This window comes from Rhinoraja longicauda, chromosome 1 (assembly GCF_053455715.1).
Source record: "Rhinoraja longicauda isolate Sanriku21f chromosome 1, sRhiLon1.1, whole genome shotgun sequence".
In the NCBI taxonomy this organism is placed as follows: Eukaryota; Metazoa; Chordata; class Chondrichthyes; order Rajiformes; family Arhynchobatidae; genus Rhinoraja; species Rhinoraja longicauda.
This window is the reverse complement of record NC_135953.1, coordinates 90,112,865-90,136,483: the sequence shown is the minus strand read 5'-3', so window position 1 is coordinate 90,136,483 and position 23,619 is coordinate 90,112,865. Positions and strand designations below refer to the sequence as shown.

Sequence of the window (23,619 nt, the reverse complement as noted above, 5' to 3'; positions counted from 1 at the left end):
AGCCCTACCACCTACCCCTGTGACATTCCTACAGGAGCCAACTAACCTACAAGCACATCTTTGTAATGTGAGAGGAAACTGTAGCTTCCAAGGGATGTGCATACATTCCCAGGGTGAACATGCAAATTCCAAACAGAAAGCTGCACAGATGAGCTTGGAACTTGGATCATTGGAGTTGAAAGGCGGCAGGCAGGCACTCCACCACTGCATTACCAAAAGTTACACTTTTACCTAGCCCCATCAGGTTGAGTGAAAACGGCCTTTTGTACTTAACAATCTAATGGGAATAATCTAAAACACTGAACTCAAACATATTTTCAGTAAAAAGACAAATATATCACCCCACATGCGTAACATTTATCTCCTCCCACTTGCAGATCACAAGTGCAGGAGAATATATTTCCGTACAATGTTTTGTTCATTTAAGCCTCATGTGCATCCTAACATGGAGCAACACGAGGTCAGGAGTGAGATCGGGGAGCAAACATTTTTGGTTGGTCACCTCCAGTGAAAATTATCTTTTCCCCAAAGCCTTTAATAGGACACATTAGAAACGAGGAACTGCTGATGCAGGGGTACAAAAAAGACACAAAGAGCTGGAGTAATTCAGCGGTTCAGGCAGCATCTCTGGAGAACACGGAAAGGTCACGTTTTGGGTCGGGACTGTTCTTCGGACTAGAGAAGGATCTGGAGGATCAGACTCCCAGTCTGAAGAAGGGTCTGACCCCAAAATATCACCTATTCCTCTTCTGCAGAGAAGTTGCCTGACCTGCTGAGTTACTCCAGCACTTTGTATCTTTTCCTTAGACAGAGCACAGTTGGGGTGGGCAGAGGTCAGTGGGTGCAGGGTGAAACAAGCCCTTGCAGGGACCCAGAGTGAGAGAGGAGTATCAGACCCTGCAGATTTGCAGTTGAGGCTAGAAGCGTTTCAGAGGCAGTAGTGGGAGATCAGGCTGGGCATTTGGTGGGATGAAATGAAATTATAAAACAGGAAGCTGAGCAATGGGAAGGAGTGTAGGAAGGAACTGCAGATGCAGGTTTAAACCACAGCGGTATAAACATTGACCTCTAACCAAGTAACCCTTGCTCTCCCTCTCTCTCCATCCCTCCCCCTTCCCAGTTCTCCGACCAGTCTCACTGTCTCCGGCTACATTTTATCTCTGTTTGCATTGTTGTTACCTTCTCCCAACTAACAATGATCTATTCTACATTTCCCTGATCTCTATTCCCCTTGAGCTGTTTTCACACTTTACACTTCCTTATCTATACATTTCTTTATCTATGTACTTCCCTTTCCCCTGACATCAATCTGAAGAAGGATCTCGACCCAAAACATCACCCATTCCTTCCCTCCAGAGATGTTGCATGTCCTGCTGAGTTACTCCAGCATTTTGGGTCTATCTGAGCAATGGGGAAATTGGGGATTGGGATTTCTTTAGAGAGATCCACATTTGGCGTTATCTGGAGATGTAGAGATTAGTGAGAGGGTTAATGGCTGGCAGATCGCAGACTGGCCTGCAGATCAGAGTTACTTAATGGCATGAGACTCAATGTACAGCAAAAGGACATTTTGTTCAAGCAGGTGCAGAATTGGTACATCCCTTTTTTTTAAGCATCTGATTGAAAATTAGTCAATGAATCCTTCTGCAAATCATCCAAACAAGGACCTAAGCCAGAAACAAGTTCTTAAAGTTAGAGACACAAAGTCCTGGAGTAACTCAGTGAGTCAGGCAGCATCAATGAAGAACATGGATAGGTGGCGTTTTGGGTCAGGACCCTTCTTGAAAGTGAAGTTACTTGTTGGACTGTTCCTGCTTAGTACATTATCACATTTTTAGTCCTTCTTTGACAACAATCTGGAGCTTCATTCCTTTAAACTCGGGTAAAGATTGGATAAAATGTTCCCCTGCAGACTGCACCAGATTTTATGCTTCATTGTTCTCCTTCAAAATTGCTGAACAAAAAGGTACGTTTAATCTCCAATCAAAGGTTTAACGTAAAGTATCTCTTTGTTCAACAATATATATATTTCAGTAGTTTTGAACCAGGTTTAGGTGGTAGTTTGTTTTATAGACATAGATACATAGATAGTCAATAGGTGCAGGGTTAGGCCATTCGGCCTTTCGAACCAGCACCGCCATTCAATGTGATCATGGCTGATCATCCACAATCAGTACCCCGTTCCTGCCTTCTCCCCATACCCCTTGATTCCGCTAGTCCTAAGAGCTCTATCTAACTCTCCAGTGAATCGGCCTCCACTGCCTTCTGAGGCAGAGAATTCCTCTCTGTATAAAAAGATTTTCCTCATCTCAATTCTAAATGGCCTACCGCTTATTCTTAAACTGTGGCCCCTGGTTCTGGACTCCTCCAACATAAAGAACATGTTTCCTGCATCTAGCTTGTCCAATCCCTTAATAATTTGATATGTTTCTTTCAGATTCCCCCTCATCCTTCTAAATTCCAGTGAATACAAGCCCAGTCGCTCCAGTCTTTCATCATATGACAGACCCGCCATGCCAGGAATTAACCTCGTGCACCTACGCTGCACTCGCTCAATAGCAAGAATGTCCTTCCTCAAATTAGGAGACCAAAACTTCACACAATACCCCAGGTGTGGTCTCACCAGTGCTCTGCACAACTGCAGAAGGACTTCTTTGCTCCTTTACTCAACTCCTCTCGTTATGAAGGCCAACATGCCATTAGCTTTCTTCACTGCCTGCTGTACCTGTATGCTTACTTTCAGTGACTGATGTACTAGGACACCTAGGTCTCGTTGTACTTCCCCTTTTCCTAACCTGACAACATTCAGATAATAATCTGCCTTCCCGTTCTTGCCTCCAAAGTGGATAATCTCACATTTATCCACATTAAACTGCATCTGCCACGCATCCGCCCACTCACACAACCTGTCCAAGTCACCCTGTAACCTCATAGCATCTTCCTCACAGTTCACACTACCACCCAACTTTGTGTCATCTGCAAATCTGCTAATGTTACTTTTAATTCCTTCATCAAAATCATTAATACATATTGTAATTAGCTGCTTATTCACAAAATACTGGAGTAACTCAGCAGGTCAGGCAACATCTCGGGAGAGAAAGAATGGGCGAAGTTTCGGGTCGAGACCTTTCTTCAGTCTGAAGAAGGGTCTCGACCCGAAATGTCGCCCATTCCTTCTCTCCCGAGATGCTGCCTGACCTGCTGAGTTACTCCAGCATTTTGTGAATAAATACCTTCGATTTGTACCAGCATCTGCAGTTATTTTCTTATATATTGTAACTAGCTGCGGTCCCAGCACTGAGTCTTGCGGCACCCCACTAGTCACTGCCTGCCATTCTGAAAAGGACCCGTTAATCCCTACTTTTTGTTTCCTGTCTGCCAACCAATTTTCTATCCATGTCAATACCCTACCCACAATACCATGTGCTCTCATTTTGCCTCTAATCTCCTGTGTGGGACCTTATCAAAGGCTTTCTGAAAGTCCAGGTATTCCACTGGCTCTCCTTTGTCCATTTTACTTGTTACATCCTCAAAAAATTCCAGAAGATTTGTCAAGCATGATTTCCCCTTCGTAGATCCATGCTGACTTGGACCAATCCTGTTACTGCTATCCAAATGCGTCGCTATTACATCTTTGATAATCAACTCCAGCATCTTCCCCACCACCGATGTCAGGCTAACTGGTCAATAATTCCCTGCTTTCTCTCTCACTCCTTTCTTGAAAAGAGGAATTATATTAGCTACCATCCAATCCACAGGAGCTGATCCTGAATCTATAGAACATGGAAAATGATCACCAATGTGTCCATGATTTCTGGAGCCACCTCCTTGAATACCCTCCTAGACATGGAATGGTACATGCACAGCTTGCAGATGTTCCACTTTACGACATCCTTCTTTGAATATATTTTTTAGCAAGCTTTTGTTCGGACAGAAAAAAGACATTCATGATCTCATTTATAAATCAGCAGCACCAGAGGCTTTGAAAAGACCAGTTAAAGGCTACATTTATCAGAAAACAGCAAGTGCCATTGAAGCGAGTTTCCTTGGATACCTCCCAATTTTCTAATATTATAAATAACTTTTTTGATGTGACATTTCCAGCACAATGTCCATTTAGTTCGCTGTCATCGCAGAATGAGGATTCTGTATAATTCATCTTGTTTTGGACATATTTGTATGTCAAATATGGCACAATGACAACAAATAGAAGTCAAAAACATTTTGACAGGCCTAATGTAGTTTAACCGGCTGTTCTTTGAAGTATTTCTGGAAGAAAATATGTAAATCACATTCTATATAAATCTTCCAGAGAGAAATAAAATAATTAAAGGTCAAATAATAGCTGAATTTCAAATAAAATAATTCATAACAAAGTTCTGAAGGACTGCTTGAGACCTGTGATTCCTACTTTGAAAAAACCCCCCATAATATGTAAAACACCATTTACACATAAAATGTTCCTATTTTATTTACGCATCAAATGTTCCTATAACTCCTATAAATGTTCCAAAAGTCAAAAAATAATGCCATAAAAACAACAATACAGGGCCTTGCTGTGTACATTAACAAGACACAGATCTTTAGAAAATCTATCTGAATAAAGATTGTTTTCTCAGAGACTACCTCAGCTACCTGCTCCTCCCCAGCCGCTCCCCTTGAAACTTTGTGGCAGATGTTGTTGTGTTAACTTCGCTCTGAAGTGGCTCATCTTCCCCTAGCTCCCCTCACAATAGAGTCAAAATACATTAGATCTCTTTATTTGTGCCCGAGGCCAGTTCAGGAGCACAGCTGTGTCCTTCCCTGCTCTACCTTTGGTGTTTAAGCCCCCCAGGCAGCAAATGTGAGACCAAAACTGTTCTGCCACTCTCAACTGCTTCTGCTGACACTCCAGCAGACTTGCTGCAGGCTGGTGAAGACCACTGCCTCCCATCCTAACAGATGTCAGCAACAACTTGCTTCCTTACACCTGTACTGGCATTTGTAACCTCGCAGATCATTTGTTGAAAAATGTATCATTCACTGCCCTCTCAGGATTTACATCCGGAATCAAAGCCTCTGCATTCACACCATGCAAGCTCAAAGTGGTTCCACCATGCATTAGTTGCTGGCACTGAAGAGCCTTTCCAGCTTTGATACATCCTGCCTAAACTTCAATTACAACATCAAGGCCCTGAAACCTATGGTGAATACTTGCTAAATGCTAAACATTGGCCACTGGGTCCTAAAGGAACATTTCTGAAAACCAGCTGCTCAAGCAAAAATAACTTTTTTGTTTACCAAAAATCAGGTCATAAAGTAAATACATTTCCTGGTAATACATTATTTCCTTCACAAGGATCTCATCAAATGCAAAGTTTACATATTAGAATTAATATTTCAAAGTGTGCTCGACTTACTGTTTTAGAAACAAATTTGCTTGACTTACTGTTTTTAGAAACAAATAGCACCTTGCAGACTTAAAACTCAGTATATCTGTACTATCTTTTATCAGCTCAACACATCAGATAAGTTAGGATTGTTAAGATCTTGGTAGAAAAATCATCCTCAGTGTTCATCAATATGTTGAGCACAAAGGACCCATTTTAGATACTGTTCATTGCAGCTTTTAAATGGAACTCTGGATATTTTAAGAAGCAAAGATGCAGAAAGTAAGACAGCTGAACAATCAGCTGTGTTACTTTAATCAGAATCATCCTTGTGCTTATTGATGGAGAATGTGTTCTGCATTATGTAATTCCTCTGAAATTATGTTCTTTTGATAAACCTACTCCATCAATGACAGGAATAATGTTTTGTCAACATGTCATTGTAATGGCCTCTTGTATCTGCTAATATTATAATATGAATGCACACATTAAAAACACTTTTTTATGAATCATCTTCCCCAGAAAGTATTTCCAAGGCATACATTACAAACCTGTCTTCAGAGACTAGCAAAGTCTTTGTTTACGCCTTAAAAGGCTCCAAAACAAAGATGGTTAACTCTCATAAATTAATATATTTACTGCAAAATTACTGGGGGGCTCAAGATATGTTAATAAAGAGATCTTTATTAATGGGAAAACTGGTCACACTATAGTATATCCCTTCAGGTCTTATGTCACTATCATTTTTATTATCCTTTTCCTATGTCATTTGGAATCAGTGGCAACGTATCTGGAGAATAGAAATGTTTTCTCTATAAACCACAAATGAAAGAGAAACAGCAACACTTCTTTGATATGTTTAGCATACCCAGGCTATGGATATCAGGCCAAAACTGGCACTCGAGATGATGTAAACAAGTGTCATTTGTTAAGTCTTGTCTTTTTAAAGTAAATTAAATTAAAAAGTAAACTTTAATTAAAAGTAATCTTTTTTGAAGAATTCACTCATGAATCTTGTAATACTTTATACTGGCAAGTGGTAGTTTCATAAATCACTCCAATGTGCTTCATATCAAGACTAGTCACTGAGTGTTTCAAAAACACTTTCTTTGTGAACAATTTTACATTTTATTTGAATGAAGTGATTTAGGACAAGGCCAGAATAAATAATTAGGCATGGGTAATCATATTCAAAGGGCATCAGTGCAGTGATCAAATGAATTAAAGCACCACCACAGTTGCTGGTAATTGATGAGTTTGATCTGTCACCTGGTATAAGCCACACGCAATTGTGAAAGACTTTGCTGGTGATTTAATGTTAATCAAAATTTTTGTTTGCGAATATTTGAATTCTGATGTTTTCATTACAATGTACCAATGAGAGAAAGAAGCGTTTAGTCGCTCTGTGTCACCGACTAACTGACTGGACGACCACAATATGTCAGGCTACAGAACTGTGTCTCAGACATGGTAGTCAGCAACAGGATCCCCACAGGAAAAGGTCCTCTCTCCCTTCCTGTTCACCATCTACACCTCGGACTTCAGATATAACTTGGACTCCAACCACCTGCAGAAGTTTTCAAATGACTCTGCAATTATGGGCTGCATCAGTGAGGGGAGGGAAGCTAAATACAGAGGTGTAGTCAACGACTTTGTTGAGTAGTGTGGGCTGAATCACGTGCAGCTCAACACCGACAAAACTAAGGAGTTAATGTGGACATTAGGAGGAGAGGAACACCCCTGTCCCCTGTCTCCATCAATGGTGTGGATGTGCAGTTTACCAGGGAGTACAAATACCTTGGAGTGTCCATGGACAGTAAACTGGACTGGTCCAGGAACGCTGAAGTCCTGTACAAGAAGGGACAGAGCTGGCTGTACTTTTTGAGAAGGCTCCACTCCTCAATGTCTGCAGTGAGATGCTGCAGATGTTCTACCAATCGGTGGTAGCCAGTGCCATCTTCTTCGCTGTTGTGTGCTGGGGTAATAGGGCGAAGGCCGCGGACGTCAATAGGATTAACAAACTCATCAAGAAGGCTGGCTCCGTCCTGGGGGCAGAGCTGGATTCATGGGGGGTGGTCTTGGAGGCGAGGATGCTCCTCAAACTATGGAGCATCTTGGACAATACAGTTCACCCCCTCCATGACACACTGGGCAACCTGGGGAGCACCTTCAGCAACAGACTGGTTCCACCAAAATGCAGTACAGAACGCCACAGGAGATTTTTCTTCCCTGTGGCTATCAAACTGTACAACTCCTCCCTCTTCTGTCATGTAGACTGACTCCCCACCCCAATCTTTTCACATCCCCAACCCTTTCCACTCATCACTTTAATTTCATGTTTCATGTATTTTGAGTTTTATGGCTGTTGGTAGATCAATTTCCCTCCTGGGATAAATAAAGTTCTATCGTATCGTATCATATCGTGTTACAGCTGGCGTTGGAATGTTCCTCACAATACTCCAATACTTTCATAATGTTCTTCCCTTCTGCATTATATCCAAACATTTTGCTCCACTTCTAACCATTCAGTCTTTACCCACCATGCAAAAAAATAAAGTAGAAGTCACTATCCTTTGAAAGATAAAACTAGGCAAGTCCCCTTGTCATGTTACAGCAATCAGCTAGCGTTAGGGTTGTTAAGGGAGCTAGAAGAAATATTTTTCATATATCAAGGATTAAAATATATTTTTTTACAGTGGTAATTAGGTTACCAGATAGATAAAATTAGATAACCCAAGGAGATCTACATGGAATAAGGCTTTTTGCGGATATGTGGGGATATGCTCTGGGACACCAACTGCAGACAACAGTTCTTCAATGTCATCTTTGAAGTACATTATAGAAAAGCATTAGGCATTCAATGCACAGAGCCTTTTATTTTATAAAGGAAAGTATGCCATCACAGGAAATGTCCCATTACCACATTAAAAAATAGCTCAAATGTTTGAATGAGGAAGTTTGCAATTTCACAAGAAATAGTTATCAGCTAAAACTTCCTGCAGCATAAGTTATTTTTTTTTACATTTGGAAAAAAATAGAAAATGTATGTTACTTTGGAAAGATGTGGGATCTTAAAGAAGGCTGTAAGCTCTGTGATGAAAATAAGCTTAGGAAATTATCGATTCTATTTTTATTTTCTGCAGTTATCAAACGAAGTTGGTAGACCAATATTTTTCAAAGGCAGCCCCCTACTATCTGCATTAGAGGCAGACAGAATTATAGCGAGAGGATTTGAGTATAGGAGCAAGGAGATCCTACTGCAGTTGTACAGGGCCCTGGTGAGATCACACCTGGAGTATAGTGTGCAATTTTGGTCTCCTAATTTGAGGAAGGACATTCTTGCTATTGAGGGAGTGCAGCATAGGTTCACCATGTTCATTTCTGGGATGGCGGGACTGACAAATGATGAAAGAATGGATCTTCAGCTTGGTTGGAGTCCATGCCAACCAACGATCACCTGTACATTAGTTCTATCCCACAAACTACGGACAATTTACAGAAGCCAATTAACCTACAAACCTGCTCATCTTTAAAATGAAAAAATGAGGAAACCATTTATATATGAAAAATAAAACCTGCTGATAGTAACAAGGTGCTTTGACAATCCAGTTATAATTCTCTATAAAAGGGACAGTGGGCAATATGTCACTATAAAGGTCGAGTCAATCCACTAGCCAATTCAGAACTGATTATCTGGATTGTGTAATCTGTTTGATAAACAAAATGACTGTTGGACTTTCTGAGGTGCCTCCATTTAATGTTAAATTAAGAACCTGCCTAATTTATTCAGATGGAAAATAAACTTTTCCTGGCATTATTTAAGGAGTGACATGAACATTTCTGAATATTCTACCTAGCAGACTCTCTTCAACTATCACCAAAAACATCTCACTGCAGCCATCTGTGGGCACAGAATGTGATATTGGAAAAGTAGTTAAAATACAGATTAAACAAGATTTGTCTAATTGAATGATAGAACAAACCCAAGGAGAATGGTTTATTCCATGTTTCTGTATTTGTGAGATACTGACCCTGAACGTTGGTTGCTAGAATTATAAGTCTTCAAAATTCTAATGCAATTCTTAGGAGAATATGGAATTATATAAATACAATTATTCTTTATAATGCATTCCAAAGCAACAGATATCAGAGAATGGATGCAACAGACTGGAGATGCTGGATTCTTGAGCAAAACAACTGCTGGAGGAACTCAGTGGTCAAGCAGCATCTGTGAATGGAAATGGACAGATGACATTTCAAGTCAGAACCCTTCATCAGACTCAAGAAGGATTCCGACCCAAAATGTCGCCTGTGCAATTTTCCCCACTGATGCTGCCTGACGGGCTGAGTTTGTTCAGCAGTTTGATTTTTTTTGGTACCAAAATCTAAACTGTTAATGTAAGCATACAACAATACCTATAAGGCCAAGGACATTCTCAGTGAGAATATTTTGATGGTAATGTACTAATTAATTATTAAAATGTTCATATTTCCAGCAGCAGGACAGTGTAAAGTTTCTTATTAGTCTTTTGCAGAAATATAAACTTCTATAAAATATCATTTAACTTCTGCAATTACCAACACCTGATGAAATCACAGCGGGTCGAGTTATTGATCTCATATAAATATTTCCAACAAAACAGTAGATCATTTTTGTTGCTTTGATGCTCATTAAATGACATGGAATGTTCAAGCAAATATATGCTTCAAACACACGAGAATGTGTGTTTTTAATATAATATGGGTCAACCTTTAAAAGATATGGTGTCCCTTTTCCATTGGAATATGTATAAAAATATACTTTACATTGGGCAGAGAGCTGATCTAAAGCCAGCGAATCCACCAAAAAGACACACATTGTTTAGTAATATATTACCTCCAGGTTCAATATTTACACATGATAAACATCACAATTTGTTTCTTACCAGATTTGGGGGTTTTAAAGACTTCATACTAATTGCACATAAGACTTTAATCGTAGAAATAATCTCAGTCACAGAAGTGTGGGAAGAAAGTAGTCTTAATTTGGCTGGGCTAATAACATGATTTAGTCAGTTCTTTTTAACGATAATTTCCATGACTTAACAATTATAATATAAATCAAAATTATTTTTGAAGAGCACTTTTCTTTTTTTGGGGGGGGGGAGTTAAAAAAACATAATCCCAAATTTCAAATTCAGAGGTATGATAGAAATCTATTAAAGTAAAAACTGTAACTTTTCTTCATAGGGATAAATAAACTGATCTTATTTACATAACTGAAAATTCTAGGTTAATTCCAAACTGTAGATGTTTTAATGTAAAAATTTGCAGAGTGAAACACAGTGATGTTAGATTATTATAAACTCCCAGATGTTAATGCCAGGTTAAATGGAGATCTTTAGTAAATAGATTAAAGTCAGCCTGGTTCAAATAGACTGAGTGAAATCCATGTTGGGCTGCAGCTAAACATACCAACATTCCATTCACTTGACAAGCATCTGACCCCTGAGTGTTCAGCATGTACACAGGTTTGCTGTCTACATGAAAGCTATTATCAGCAGTTGCTTATTGTTAGGTATAAAGTGAGGCATTGAACAATTTTATTTTTCATGAAAACAATTTTCCCAATTGCATAATGGAAGGTCTTTAAATTCACAGAATTGACTTCAGAACCTGATGGCTATTTTGCACATCCCTCTTTCCAGCCTCAACTTTCATCGTAGTAAATTGATTATTTGAAGCATAAATTTAAAATCACCAAAACAAAATGAAGGGAAGGCAACAAAGAATACGTCAGGCATAAAAATTCCCCACAAATATTATAGTGGAATTACTACTTGTACTGTAAAAAGGAACATTTATTTGAAGCTAAATATTTGGGAGAAGAAAATTAGAGATATCGGAATGGAGCCGGGATCTGAGTTATGTTGGCAAAATAGTAACCAAAAAAACAGGGTCCCATCTGTATAGTTCTATCACATAGGATATTGTAAAGTAGCACAGATAACCCATGTTATAATGGACCACTGGGAGGGGGAATAGTGTCCGTTATTGCTGATTGTCCACTATAACCAAGTAAGGGTTTTCCCCCCATTGACATAACTGCCGGGTTAGAATCCAGGCCCCGTCACTGAGAGCCAAGTGGGATCTCTCTCACCACACGGAGTGCAACGGCTCAAGAAGGCCGCCCGACATCACCTTGTCCAGCGTAGCTCAAATACACCAAATCACAATATGTGCCTTCCTAACAATGTGAATCAAACTTTTAATGAATATATACAGAAAAAACTGCAGATGCTGCTTTAAATCAAAGGTAGACACAAAATGCTGGAGTAACTCAGTGGGTCAGGCAGCATCTCTGAAGAGAAGGAATGGGTGACGGTTCAGATCGAGACCCTTCGTCAGACTGATGTCAGGGGAGGGGGCGGGACAAAGATAGGATGTAGTCGGAGACAGGAAGATGAGTGGGAGAACTGAGAAAGGGAGGGGATAGAGAAGGAAAGCAGGAACTACCTGAAGTTAGAGAAGTCAATGTTCATACCACTGGGGTGTACACTACCCAAGCGAGGTCCTCCAATTTGCCCTGGGATTCACTCTGACAATGGAGGAGGCCCAGGACAGAAAGGTCAGATTGGGAATGGGAGGGGGAGTTGAAGTGCTGAGCCACCGGGAGATCAGGTTGGTTAGACGGACTGAGCGGAAGTGTTCAGCGAAACGATCGCCGATCCTGCGTTTGGTCTCGCCGATGTAGAGAAGTTGACATCTGGAACAGCAGATACAATAGATGAGGTTGGAGGAGGTGCAGGTGAACCTCTGCCTCACCTGGAAAGACTGTTTGGGTCCTTGGATGGAATCGAGGGGGGACGTAAAGGGACAGGTGTTGCATCTCCTGGGGTAGCAGAGGAAAGTACCTGTGGAGCGGGTGGTTTGGGTGGGAAAGGACAAATGGACCAGGGAGTTTCGGAGGGAACGGTCTCTGCGGAAAGCAGAAAGGGGTGGAGATGGGAAGATGTGGTCAGTGGTGGGATCCCGTTGGAGGTGGCGGAAATGTTGGAGGATAATATGTTGCATGCCACGGCTGATGGGGAGGAAGGTGAGGACTATGGGGACTCTGTCCTTGTTACGAATAGGGGGAGAGGGAGCAAGAGCGGAGCTGCGGGATATTGAGGAGACCCTAGTGAGAGCCTCATTTTAATGGAAGAGGGGAACCCCCGTTTCCCAAAGAATGAGGACATCTCCGATGCCCTAGTATGGAACACCTCACCCTAGGTGCAGATGCGGCGTAGACGGAGGAATTAGGAGTAGGGGATAGAGGTTTTACAGGAAACAGGGTGGGAAGAAGTGTAGTCAAGATAGCTGTGAGAGTCAATAGGTTTGTAGTAGATGGCGGTCACTAGTCTGTCTCCTGTGACGGAGGTGGTGAGATCCAGAAACGGTAGGGAGACATCGGAGATGGTCCAAGTAAATTTAAGAGCAGGATGGAAATTAGTGGTGAAATTGATGTAGTCAGTGAGTTTTGCATGGGTACAATGCAGTCGTCAATGTAGCGGAGGTAGAGTTCGGGGAACATATATTTCTTTGCAAGCGGTCGGCATCTCAAAAGATTTTTTATATTGGATGCAGACCTACTCTAAAGCCAGTGTAAAGTGACACTCCTGGCTGAATTCTATTGCACTACTTTCAGAAGCAAATTTTTTTTTAATCCCTCCAACATCTCAATTTGCTTCTCCAAATTTTAAGATATTTAAGACTTAATCTCAAACAGCTATGTGTATAGAGTTACTCACATAACTACAGGTGAATGGAACAAAATTTGGGTTGAATGGCTGTCAGATAGTTCGTTGCGTGGCTATGATATTTTCCAGAAGAGGCGTTGTATTGGAGAGGTTGTGCACTCAAAGAGGATGAAACGAACATTTAAGTGACAAAGTTTTTGTTTTCCACTTGCTGGTTAATTATATGAGTTTTGATATCAGAGAATTATCCCTGAAGGGATGTAATATTTGATGAAGTTTTATTACGCTGCTGACCATTGAATTTATAGATGCTAAAGAAGGTAAAATATTATAGAGGTGAATATTTGTATTAGATTTTCTTACCACCTGATCATCATATGCCCATTAAGTCTATGCCAGGCAGGCAGATCGGATTTAGTTTGGATTGGCATCATGGTTGGCACAGATATCGTGGGCTAAAGAGCATATTTCAGTGCTGTATTGTTCAATGTTTTATATCCTATTCTCCTTCTTATTTCCTTATAACCTATTCTCTCTCACATGCCCACTCATATCCCATAATGCTCTTGCCACTCACCTACTCTAGAAGGCAATTTGTATTAGTCAATTAATGTATTAATCATATTCGATGGATATTTTTAAGGCAGCGATAGATTCTTGATTAGTACGGGTGTCAGGGGTTATGGGGAGAAGGCAGGAAAATGGGGTTAGGAGAGAGGGATAGATCAGCCACGATTGAATGGCAGAGTAGACATGATGGACCAAATGGCCTAATTCTGCTCCTATCACTTTTGACCGTTTGACCTAATCAGCAGGTCTTTCGAATATGGGAATGAACCGGAGCACTGATGGGAAGCACACATAATCACAGGGAGGGCATTCAAGGTCCCCACCAGGAGCTGCAGAGGTCAAGATTAAACCCAAGCTATGGAGGTAAGAGACAATTAGGCCGTATCGCCCATGGATGAGGTAACTCTCATCTGGGGTTAGGATTGAGACCAAAATAAAATTGTACACATCAATTCTCAAATGAATAACTACTTTTAATTAACTTCGAAATAACAGCTTATGATGAATTTGTTTGCAGCAATCTAATGACAAAGGGGGAACTAGAGCGGGGGGGATTTGTAACTTTCTAAGTGCCCTTTATGGGTGACTATTTGCATACTTTGCAGAGAATTTCACTGTGACTTATCACATGTGACAATAAAGTATTCTAATCTATGCTATTCTATTTTCTGAGGTTAGGTGGAGGAATTTAATTTATTAGAAAACTGTGGCTCTTGTCACTCGAGTTTTGCTTTTCTGTTAGGGAAAATGGATGGAAAATTGTGTGGATTGTCATTAATTCATAGACCACAACCAATAATGCTGTTCCTAGCATTTTTATACACAAAGCAGAGAGGGGAAATTTATGATTATTAACAAAGAAAATTCCACAAATCAAGAACTTGCAAAGAGAACCAGTTTTTCATTAGTTTACCAAATACACACTAAGTTCTGTGACTAAGGAAGAGTATTAAGACTACCAGGTTTCTCAATATGGTTGTTGTTTCATGTTGGCACTGATGGTTCAGATGGTGTTTCACTAAACCTATGCTCCCAGAAGAGAATGGCACTCAAAAGAGGAGGGTCAGAGTAATGCCACTGCAGTGTTGCAGCTCCATCTTCATTCTATAGTCCCATTAACCATAATGTCACATCTTGAACGTAAAAAGTATTGAACAAACTCTCTTGCTGCAAATTGTCACACCACAAATATTTATCCCAATCATTTGAAAGATATGTGCCATGCGATTATTTTGTTAATCACACTTTTGTGCACAGTGATTTACATGATGAACTTTTGCTACCCTACCTGCCCAAATCTCTGGCATAGTTTCGTGACTGTAATGCTGCAAGATAGTGACTACAAATGATGTATTCTCTTTGCACTGAACAGCACGATTCATAGGAATGTAATTCATTTTCATTCGAATTCCAAACATGGTAATAAAATCATCTGCCATTTCTTGAGTTCTTAAAAGTTGGGCATGGTTGCATGTAATATTATTTTCAAACAATCATCGGTAACAAAAGTCAGTTATTGAATTATTTAAAAAAATTTCATGCAATCTATAAAGAAGTGTTGATAAACAATAGAAAATTGTTTTCCAGACAAATGGATATCAAAGGGATCAGTTTGAAAAGAATGAAAGTCAGCTACAAATAAATAAATTGGCTATAATGGACATATAAATAGAAAAAGCACCAAATAAAATTTCTCTAAATGAACGTTTTCATCTCCCACGAAAGAATTTGAACAATACCTCATCGCCGCTTTGTGGTCGCATCAAAGAAACTCGATCATATTGCCGTCTCAACAGTGCCCACAATGCGTCAAGTCTGCCCTATAATTTGAAAAGGTACCATTAAACTAAACAAATGAAGCTCAGCTATTATTTTTTGGTATAAAACAATAGAATCCAATGTCTTTTTTTAAGTTAGCCTATTTGAAAGCCCACATTAAATCACATTTATACATTTTCATTGACATATTTATGTTTCATTCCCATATTTATATTTATTTTCACTAAATCGTACTGCAAATATTCCCAATTAAAATATAGGTCCCATTTTTCTTGTTGCCCTAACTAATCATTTTGACTTGTATTTAATGGTTAGTCTTTGGACCATGTCAAGGGTATATTAGAATAATAATTTTGGATGAGAATGCGCAAAGAGCATGATAAGTAAGTTTGCAGATAACTCTGAAGGAGGAGGTATAATAGTGAAGATAGTTAACAAGAATTACAGAGGAATTTTGATCGGCTCGGCAAGTGGGCAAAGGAATGGTTAATGGAGTTTAACTCAGATAAGTGTGAGGTATTGCATTTTGGGAAGTAAAGCAAGGGCAGGACCTTCACAGTGATCGGTAGTGGTGTCACATTTAGATAGGGTTGCGAAGAAGCCTTTTGGCATGTTTGCCCTCATCAGTCAGGGAATTGACTATAGACGTTGGGATGTTATGTTACAGTTGCACAAGACGTCAGTGAGGCCGCACTTTGAGTATTGTATTCAGTTTTGGTCACCCTGCTAGAGGAAAGATGGCATTAAGCTGAAAAGAATACAGATAAGATTATGAAGATGTTGCCAGGACTCAAGGGTTTAAGCGAAAGGAAAATGTTGGGCAGACAATGACTTTATTCCTTGAAATGTAGGGTGCTCATGGGCATTCTGAATGGTGTGTATAAAATCTTAAGGAATTACATACAGTGAATGCACAGAGACTCTTCGCAGGGTACGGTAATATGGAACGAGAGGGCATAGGTTCAAGAAGGTAAAGGAAAGATTTAAAAATAATTTGAAGGGCAACTTTTTCACAGTGTATATATATATATATATATATATATATGTATATGAAACAAGTTGCCAGAGGAACTAAGTGGGAAGTATGCAGATGCTGGTTTATACTGAAGATAGACACAAAGTGCTAGAATCACGTAGCAGGTCAGGCAGCAACTCTGGAGAAAAAGGATAGGAGACATTTCGGATTGGGACCCTTCTTCTGAAGAAGGGTCCCGATCCGAAACGTCACTCATCCTTTTTCTCCAAAGATGCCGCCTGACCAGCTGAGTTACTCAGGCTTTGTGTCTATCGCCCAAGGAAGTAGGTGCGGTAAGTACAATAACAACATTTAAAACACATTTGGACAGGTACACGGTTAGGAAAACATTTGGCGGGATATATGCCAAATGCAGCCAAAAGCGACAAGCTTAGATGGGGCATCTTGGTCAGCATGGACGAGTTGGGTCGATGTGCCTATTTCCATGCTGTATGATTCTAATTTCTTAAGAATTCAAGTCATGAGGCTGAAAGCATTTGATCTTAGAAATCTTATTAAGAATTTTTATACATGCTGACGTAAAGTATATTTTCTTATGGAATGGAATGTGCATGATGAGAAATTACCTTAATTGGATCATACCACTTCAGTGGAGTTTGAGCAGAGGGGGGAGGTTTGGGCCGCCTTGGATGAAGAAGTTCGTCTTCAGCCTCTGGGACAGTAACAACAGCATTTTTGGCCATTTCTAACCTTGCTCCTTCTTCGGTTGATCCCCGATCCCCCCACTTGACCTAGAGGAACAAAAACAGTGACACACAATTCACAATTTCAAATACACCAGAAGAGACAGCATAGAAAAATGGTAAGTGCGCCCAATCAGTGATGTAAGTGAATTGTGAATTGAAGTTAATCAGAAAGGAGGCATTGTCTTAGAGGTCTTAAAGACTGTCAAAAATTGTCTTAAAAACCACTCAGATGTCTTTACACAATAAAGTTTATATTAACAAATATAGCATCATGTATTGATATTCGTGAACCTTAAGGTTAATTATTAGTTAATTTTTAGAAATACTGTGCATTTATTTGATCTCAGACCAATGTTTCATTTCGCTTAAACCGTTGCAAGAAATCAAGATAAATATTTAAGGGACAGATCTCTCCTAATCTATAAAATTACATAAGATTTAGATCTTAGATTAGCAAAAATGGTAAAACCACCATAATGCTACTCATGACTGTATAGCAAATGAAGTTCCTCATATGTTGTAAAACATACTTGGCTAATAAAGTATTATTGTGATTGTGATTGGTGCCTGGGCCACTTTCCGTCCCATGTACAGGGAGTTCTGCTGTATTTCTATTGATGTGTTCCTCGGCTAGAGAAACTCCCGTTATAATGACCATTATGTCAATGAGAGAAAAGGGATTAGAGAGTTTCAAACTCATGAAAACAAAGTTATTTTTCACACAGGATATTCAAAAATAAAAATCTTTTGAATAGCTTTCAGTTTATGTTTATTGAATACAGGCTATGTGTTACATTGTTTAATAGGGTATCATTGCACAAAGTGTCAGTGGAATCAATTACCTGTCAATTTCAATGACTAGCTATGGTTAAAGTAGCAGTCGTGTTCACATAAGCTCTATGATTTCTGTGGGGAGGTTATATCGGAACAGGTTTTTTACCTTAAAACTATCCAGCACAGCTTTTTTTTCTGCTTGTCAACTTCCAAAGTAACTTTAAAATTATTCTTTAGTTTGCGATCAAAATCACACTGTAAACAATTCAGCCCACCTATTGTGTGGCGTGGTAGCAGGATTCGCAGATACTTGTAGAATCGGACAGGGACCACGACGAGAATGCTTCTGCTATGGCCCTGGTAGTGATGCAGGCAGAAAAACGGCCTCCCCCAAGGAAGTGTCCTGGCACCCACCTTGTTCAATATCCATGTTAACGACCAGCCTATCCATCCCAAGACCAGGAGTTCATTTATGCAGATGATCTGTGTATTGCAACCCAAAGTGCTGACTTCCTTGAGGCAGAAGCTACTCTGTGTGAGGCTTCAGTCAACCTGTCCTTATACTACAAAGAGAATCACCTGAGCCAATCCATCTAAAACCCAAGTCTGCACCTCCCACTTGAAGAACAAGTATGCAAATCAAAGGTTGAAGATCATATGGAATGGAGTCAGATTGGAGCACTGTGACAATCCAGTCTATCTCAGTGTGACTCGATCGATTTCTGACCTACAAAGCACATATCACCAAGCTTAAAGGAAAAGTCAGTTCCAGAAATGCTCTTCTTAGCAAGCCGAGTACCTCAAAATGGCAAGCAAATTCTAAAACCATTCGATCAACAGCTCCGGCTCTCTGCTTCTCCACTGCCGAGTATGCCTGCGCAGTATGGGAGCGCTCAGCTCATGCAAGGAACACTGTCGCTGCATCAGTGGATGCATGAAACCTACCAAGACTGACAACTTCTACCTACTCTCTGGCATTGCACCTCCTGGAATCAGAAGAGCTGTAGCCAGTCAAAAAGAACACCTCAGACAATCAGAGGATGAAAGGCACTCCCTATATGACCACCCGTTGCTATCTCAGCGTTTGAAATCACGCAGAAGTTTCCTCTCTTCTGTCCATCCCCTGGAAGGCTCAAACTCTGGGAAGAGAGATAAGAGAAATCTCTGGAAGACATTCACATGGCAATCGATCCCTCTAAGAAACTCCTACCAGGTTCCGACCAACCGTGGATAACCTGGCGCAGTCTCAACAGACTGCGGACAGGCATGGGGAGGAGCAAATCGAACATGCTGAAGTGGGGATATATTGAAGATGCAGCAGACTGCGAGTGCGGACGGGACCTCCAGACTATGGAACATCTCCTGAGCTGTGACATGCTGCATGACACACGCACTGTAAAGGATCTTGCAGAAGCCAATGACGTGGCACTAAAATTTGCTCGCTATTGGCAAACAGCTGAGTGATGACACGGATAAATAAATAAAAGCCCACCTATTGCAAATTGAGCTCCATAATTCAACACTTGCATACAGCATGTTATGGAAACATTGCATTACGGCTTTACTACCTGTAACAAGGAAGTGAGAAATTTGGTGCACACCTGTGATTTCACACATTTTGAGGCAGGAATTTGTACACGGAGCTGACTTATCAGCATACAGCATTCAATTTCAATGTTAGCACCATGAGAATGTCTTGTAGCAGAGCTTGTGAACTTGCTGAAGAATACACTCACAACTCCTCACCTCAATGCCTCCACTCAATTACTCACTGACAGAAATGTATCTACCATGAAAGTAAATGCGTGTTTGGCTAGGGTCATATTAATAAGTTTTGCCTCCTCCTTTACAGTGTGCGTTACCCATGAATGGATGGTGTGATTCTGCTGTCATAGATTAAGCTCTGAGCAGAAAAGGTTGCTGGAATGTCCTTCAATACTGGTGCATTGTAAAAGCAAGATGACAAACTTATTAACTACAATATTGTCCTCTATCAATCCCTGTCTCTGGAATAATCTCTTCTCAAAAACTATATTTTCTTTTCTCTTTTATTGCCGTGCTCATTTGGTGCACATAAATATAATCACAAAAGAGATGTGTTACCTCACTGATTCTTCCCTTTGTTTGACTCCCTTGTTACTCTGCAAAGCATTTGCACTCTCTGTTCTCTCTCTCTCTCTCTCTCCTTTTACTCAACCCCATCTTCACAGTTATTTGAGTTACAGTGAAGCACCGTTAGCAATACTGATGACAGGTCTTGTGCTCAACATTCCTGGGGCCTAAATGTATGTTAGATTATGTCATTGTTGAAATGCTTGCACTCAAGTAGAATTTATTCATTTCCAAATTCATGTCAATCTCACGTTCAAAATTAGTGGAGACCATTCCAGATTAGTGGAAACCATTCCAGATTAAGATAAAAATAAAATGACGCGAGTCACAAGGAATGTGCCTTGGTGCTCCATTCGAAAGTAACAACACGAACAATTAAGAATAAAGCATAAAACATTAAAACATTAAGAATACAACATTGCGGTTTAAACATGTGAGTGAAATAAACCAGAGCAAAAAGAGACTGCAGACTTTTGGTTATTAAGTAGAGCTATACTCGCAGAAAAAAAGCTGTTTTTATGTCTGGCTGTGGCTGCTTTGACAGTCCGAAGTCACCTTCCAGAGGGAAGTGCTTCAAAGAGTTTGTGGCCAGGGCGAGAGGGGTCAGAGATGATCTTACCCACTCGCTTCCTGGCCGTTGCAGTGTACAGTTCATCAGTGAGGGGAAGGTTGCAGCCAACAACCTTCTCAGCTGATCGAACGATTCGTTGCAGCCTCCGGATGTCGTGCTTGGTGGCTGAGCCAAACCAGACCATGAGAAGGTGAGGACGGACTCCACGATGGCAGTAGAGAATTGGACCATCATTGCCTGTGGCAGATTGTGTTTCCTCAGCTGCCGCAGGAAGTACATCTTCTGTTGGGCCTTTTTGACTGTGGAGTCGATGGTGGCCCCCCATTTAAGGTCCCTGGAGATGATGGTTCCAAGGAACTTAAATGACTCCACAGATGTAACTGTGGTGTTGTTGATGGTGATTTGGGGGGAGGGGGGGGGCGGGGGGAAGGGGAGGGGGAGCTCTCCTAAAGTCTACAATCAGTTCCACTGTCTTAAGAGCATTGAGCTACAGTTTGTTGCGATGGCACCAGGACGCCAGCTGTGTCACTTCCTGTCTGTAGGCAGATTCCTCCCCATCCTGGATCAGTCCAATCAGGGTTGTGTCATCCACAAACTTGAGAAGCTTGACAGAGGATTCTGTGGAGGTGCAGTCGCTGGTGTAGAGAGAGTGAAGAAGAGGGGAGAGTACGCAGCCTTGCGGTGCTCCTACGCTGAGGGTCTGCAGGTCCGAGATGTGCTTTCCCAGCCTCCCACACTCTAAAGACGTACAGGTTTGTAGGTTAATAGGCTTCAGTACAAAAAATTAAATTGTCCTTAGTGTATATAGGGTAGTGTTAGTGTGCGGGAATCGCTGGTCGGTGCAGACTTGATGGGCTGAAAGGCCTGTTTCCGTGCTGTATCTCTAAATGGCAATCATTACCTATAGCACACTGCTCATCTTCAATTGATTACAGGCATATTTGGTGCATAACATGAATCTGCTGCTTGCTACGCTCACAATTGCCAATGCCACTTATGTGTGCTCCCTCACAGGAAATGGATCACTGCTTTCTGTCATGGAGATAAATGAGAATGGGATGCAGGGTGGTGGGGGGTAGGATCAGTGGTAGACTACTGAAAACAGGTGTGAGGTCTTGGTCACGCAACTACACTTCACACTGCCTCAACAAGACCACCAGCATAATCAGGATGAGTCTCCCCCTGGTTATTCCCTCTTCCCCCTCTCCCATCAGGCAAGAGGTACAGAAGTTTGAACATGCATATCTCCAGATACATGGACAGTTTCTTCCTAGCTGTTACCAGGCAACTGAACAGTCTTTTTGTCAGCCAGCGTGCAATCCTGACCTCCCATCTACCTCATTGGAGACCTTTGAACTATCTTTCATTTTACTTTTTCGGACTTTATCTCACACCAAATGCTGTACCCTTTATCTGTTATCTGTGCACTTTGTACATTTTGATTGTATTTATGTGTATTCTTTTCTTTGACTGGGTAGCACGCCAACAAAAGCTTTTCACTCTGCATTGGTACACGTGACAATAATAAACTAAATCCCGATAGATGGAAAAGGACGACAATATTCCATGGCCCCTTGCGGCCCTGGGCCCCACCACTGGGCTGGGTCAATCGATGAGGAGGTCTGTGAGCTGCAGTTAGTTGCTCACAGACCACTCGATGTTTAAAGTGGGCTCCCCACACATTTATTTTCAAATGTAAAGTACAGTATGGAAAGTCACTTTTGTTCACACATACTTCACTACTTTTAAGATGAAGCATGCCTCACTCACTGAACAGCAAGTTATTTATAAAGGTTCAAATCATAAAAATTTTATTCAACTTCTGAAACTCAATACAAGCCATTACAGGAAGTATCTCAAGAAAATGAAACCCATGAATCATGACAGGAAGTGCAACAGGGAAGTATTTTGACAGGAAATTGAGCAAGCATTTCAAAATAAATGTTAAAAACCACCTGAGCACAATTGCTGCATAAAACGCAGATGTAAATTTGTCCAATTTCAAGATGTTCTTTTGCAAATATTCATAGTGGCCCAATCCTAAATTCTTTGATGGGGCATGGAGATTAGCAGTGGGCTGCTGGAAGTTATGCAATTTATCCATCACAGTACAATCCTAGACATTCCCAGGAATTTCAAACCAATGTGTATGATTAAAACCGCTTTAATGTAGGTGAATTTAATAAAATACCTCCATTCTTTTTATTCCACCAACACCTCTGCCACCATAGTATGAAGCATCAACGGTTGGCCACTTCTTTTTTCGCTCTGCCTCGGGTGTCAGTTCCTATGATGAATTAATCGGTATAACAAGTTATGGTTCGGCTTGCAGCAAATAACTATACTTAAATATTTATACACATTCTCCTTCTGCTTTGTACCAGACTTGTAATGATTCAAAACATTATTCTGAAAGGGCACATTCTTAGTATGGAAAAACAGGGGAAAACTGTTCACTGACTGCACACCTCTCCTTGTTTTTAATGCTACTGAAGGTAATGGAAAGCAAAATTGAAGAGGATGCAATGAGTGTCAGATTTTTCACGTGTCCAAAGTGTAATGCATTAATAATACATCTGAATTGGCACACTAAATGTTTTGTTCCAGGTCAAAATGGTACTTTGTGATTTTATTTTTAACCATATAATTAACCATTTAATTTAACCATATAACCATTTAATTCCTCAAAATTAAAGGGCATTCTTTTAGGGAGGAGATGAGGAGGAATTTCTGTAGTCAGAGGGTGGTGAATCTGTGGAATTCTTTGCCACAGAAGGCTGTGGAGGCCAAGTCAGTGGATATATTTAAGGCAGAGATAGATTCTTGATTAGTATGGGTGTTAGAGGTTATGGGGAGAAGGCAGGAGAATGGGGTTAGGAGAGATAGATCAGCCAAGATTGATTGGCAGAGTAGACTTGATGGGCCGAATGGCATAATTCTGCTCCTATCACTTATAATCTTATCAAGATTTATTTGAAAATATTTACCTGTGAATCAAAATAAA

At 40.6% G+C, this 23,619-nt stretch overlaps 1 protein-coding gene across 2 annotated transcripts in view; it reads right to left on the bottom strand.

The window, feature by feature from the left end:
• antxr2a (ANTXR cell adhesion molecule 2a) overlaps positions 1–23,619 on the bottom strand; it is a 186,810-nt gene that overhangs the window by 73,940 nt on the left and 89,251 nt on the right. For both annotated transcript variants that reach the window (XM_078402110.1, XM_078402101.1), the window contains 3 exons: positions 22,807–22,902; positions 17,039–17,203; positions 15,397–15,477 (listed from right to left, as the gene is read on the bottom strand). In XM_078402110.1, coding sequence (XP_078258236.1) covers positions 15,397–15,477; positions 17,039–17,203; positions 22,807–22,902 — 342 coding nt within the window. The remainder of the gene's footprint in view (positions 1–15,396; positions 15,478–17,038; positions 17,204–22,806; positions 22,903–23,619) is intronic.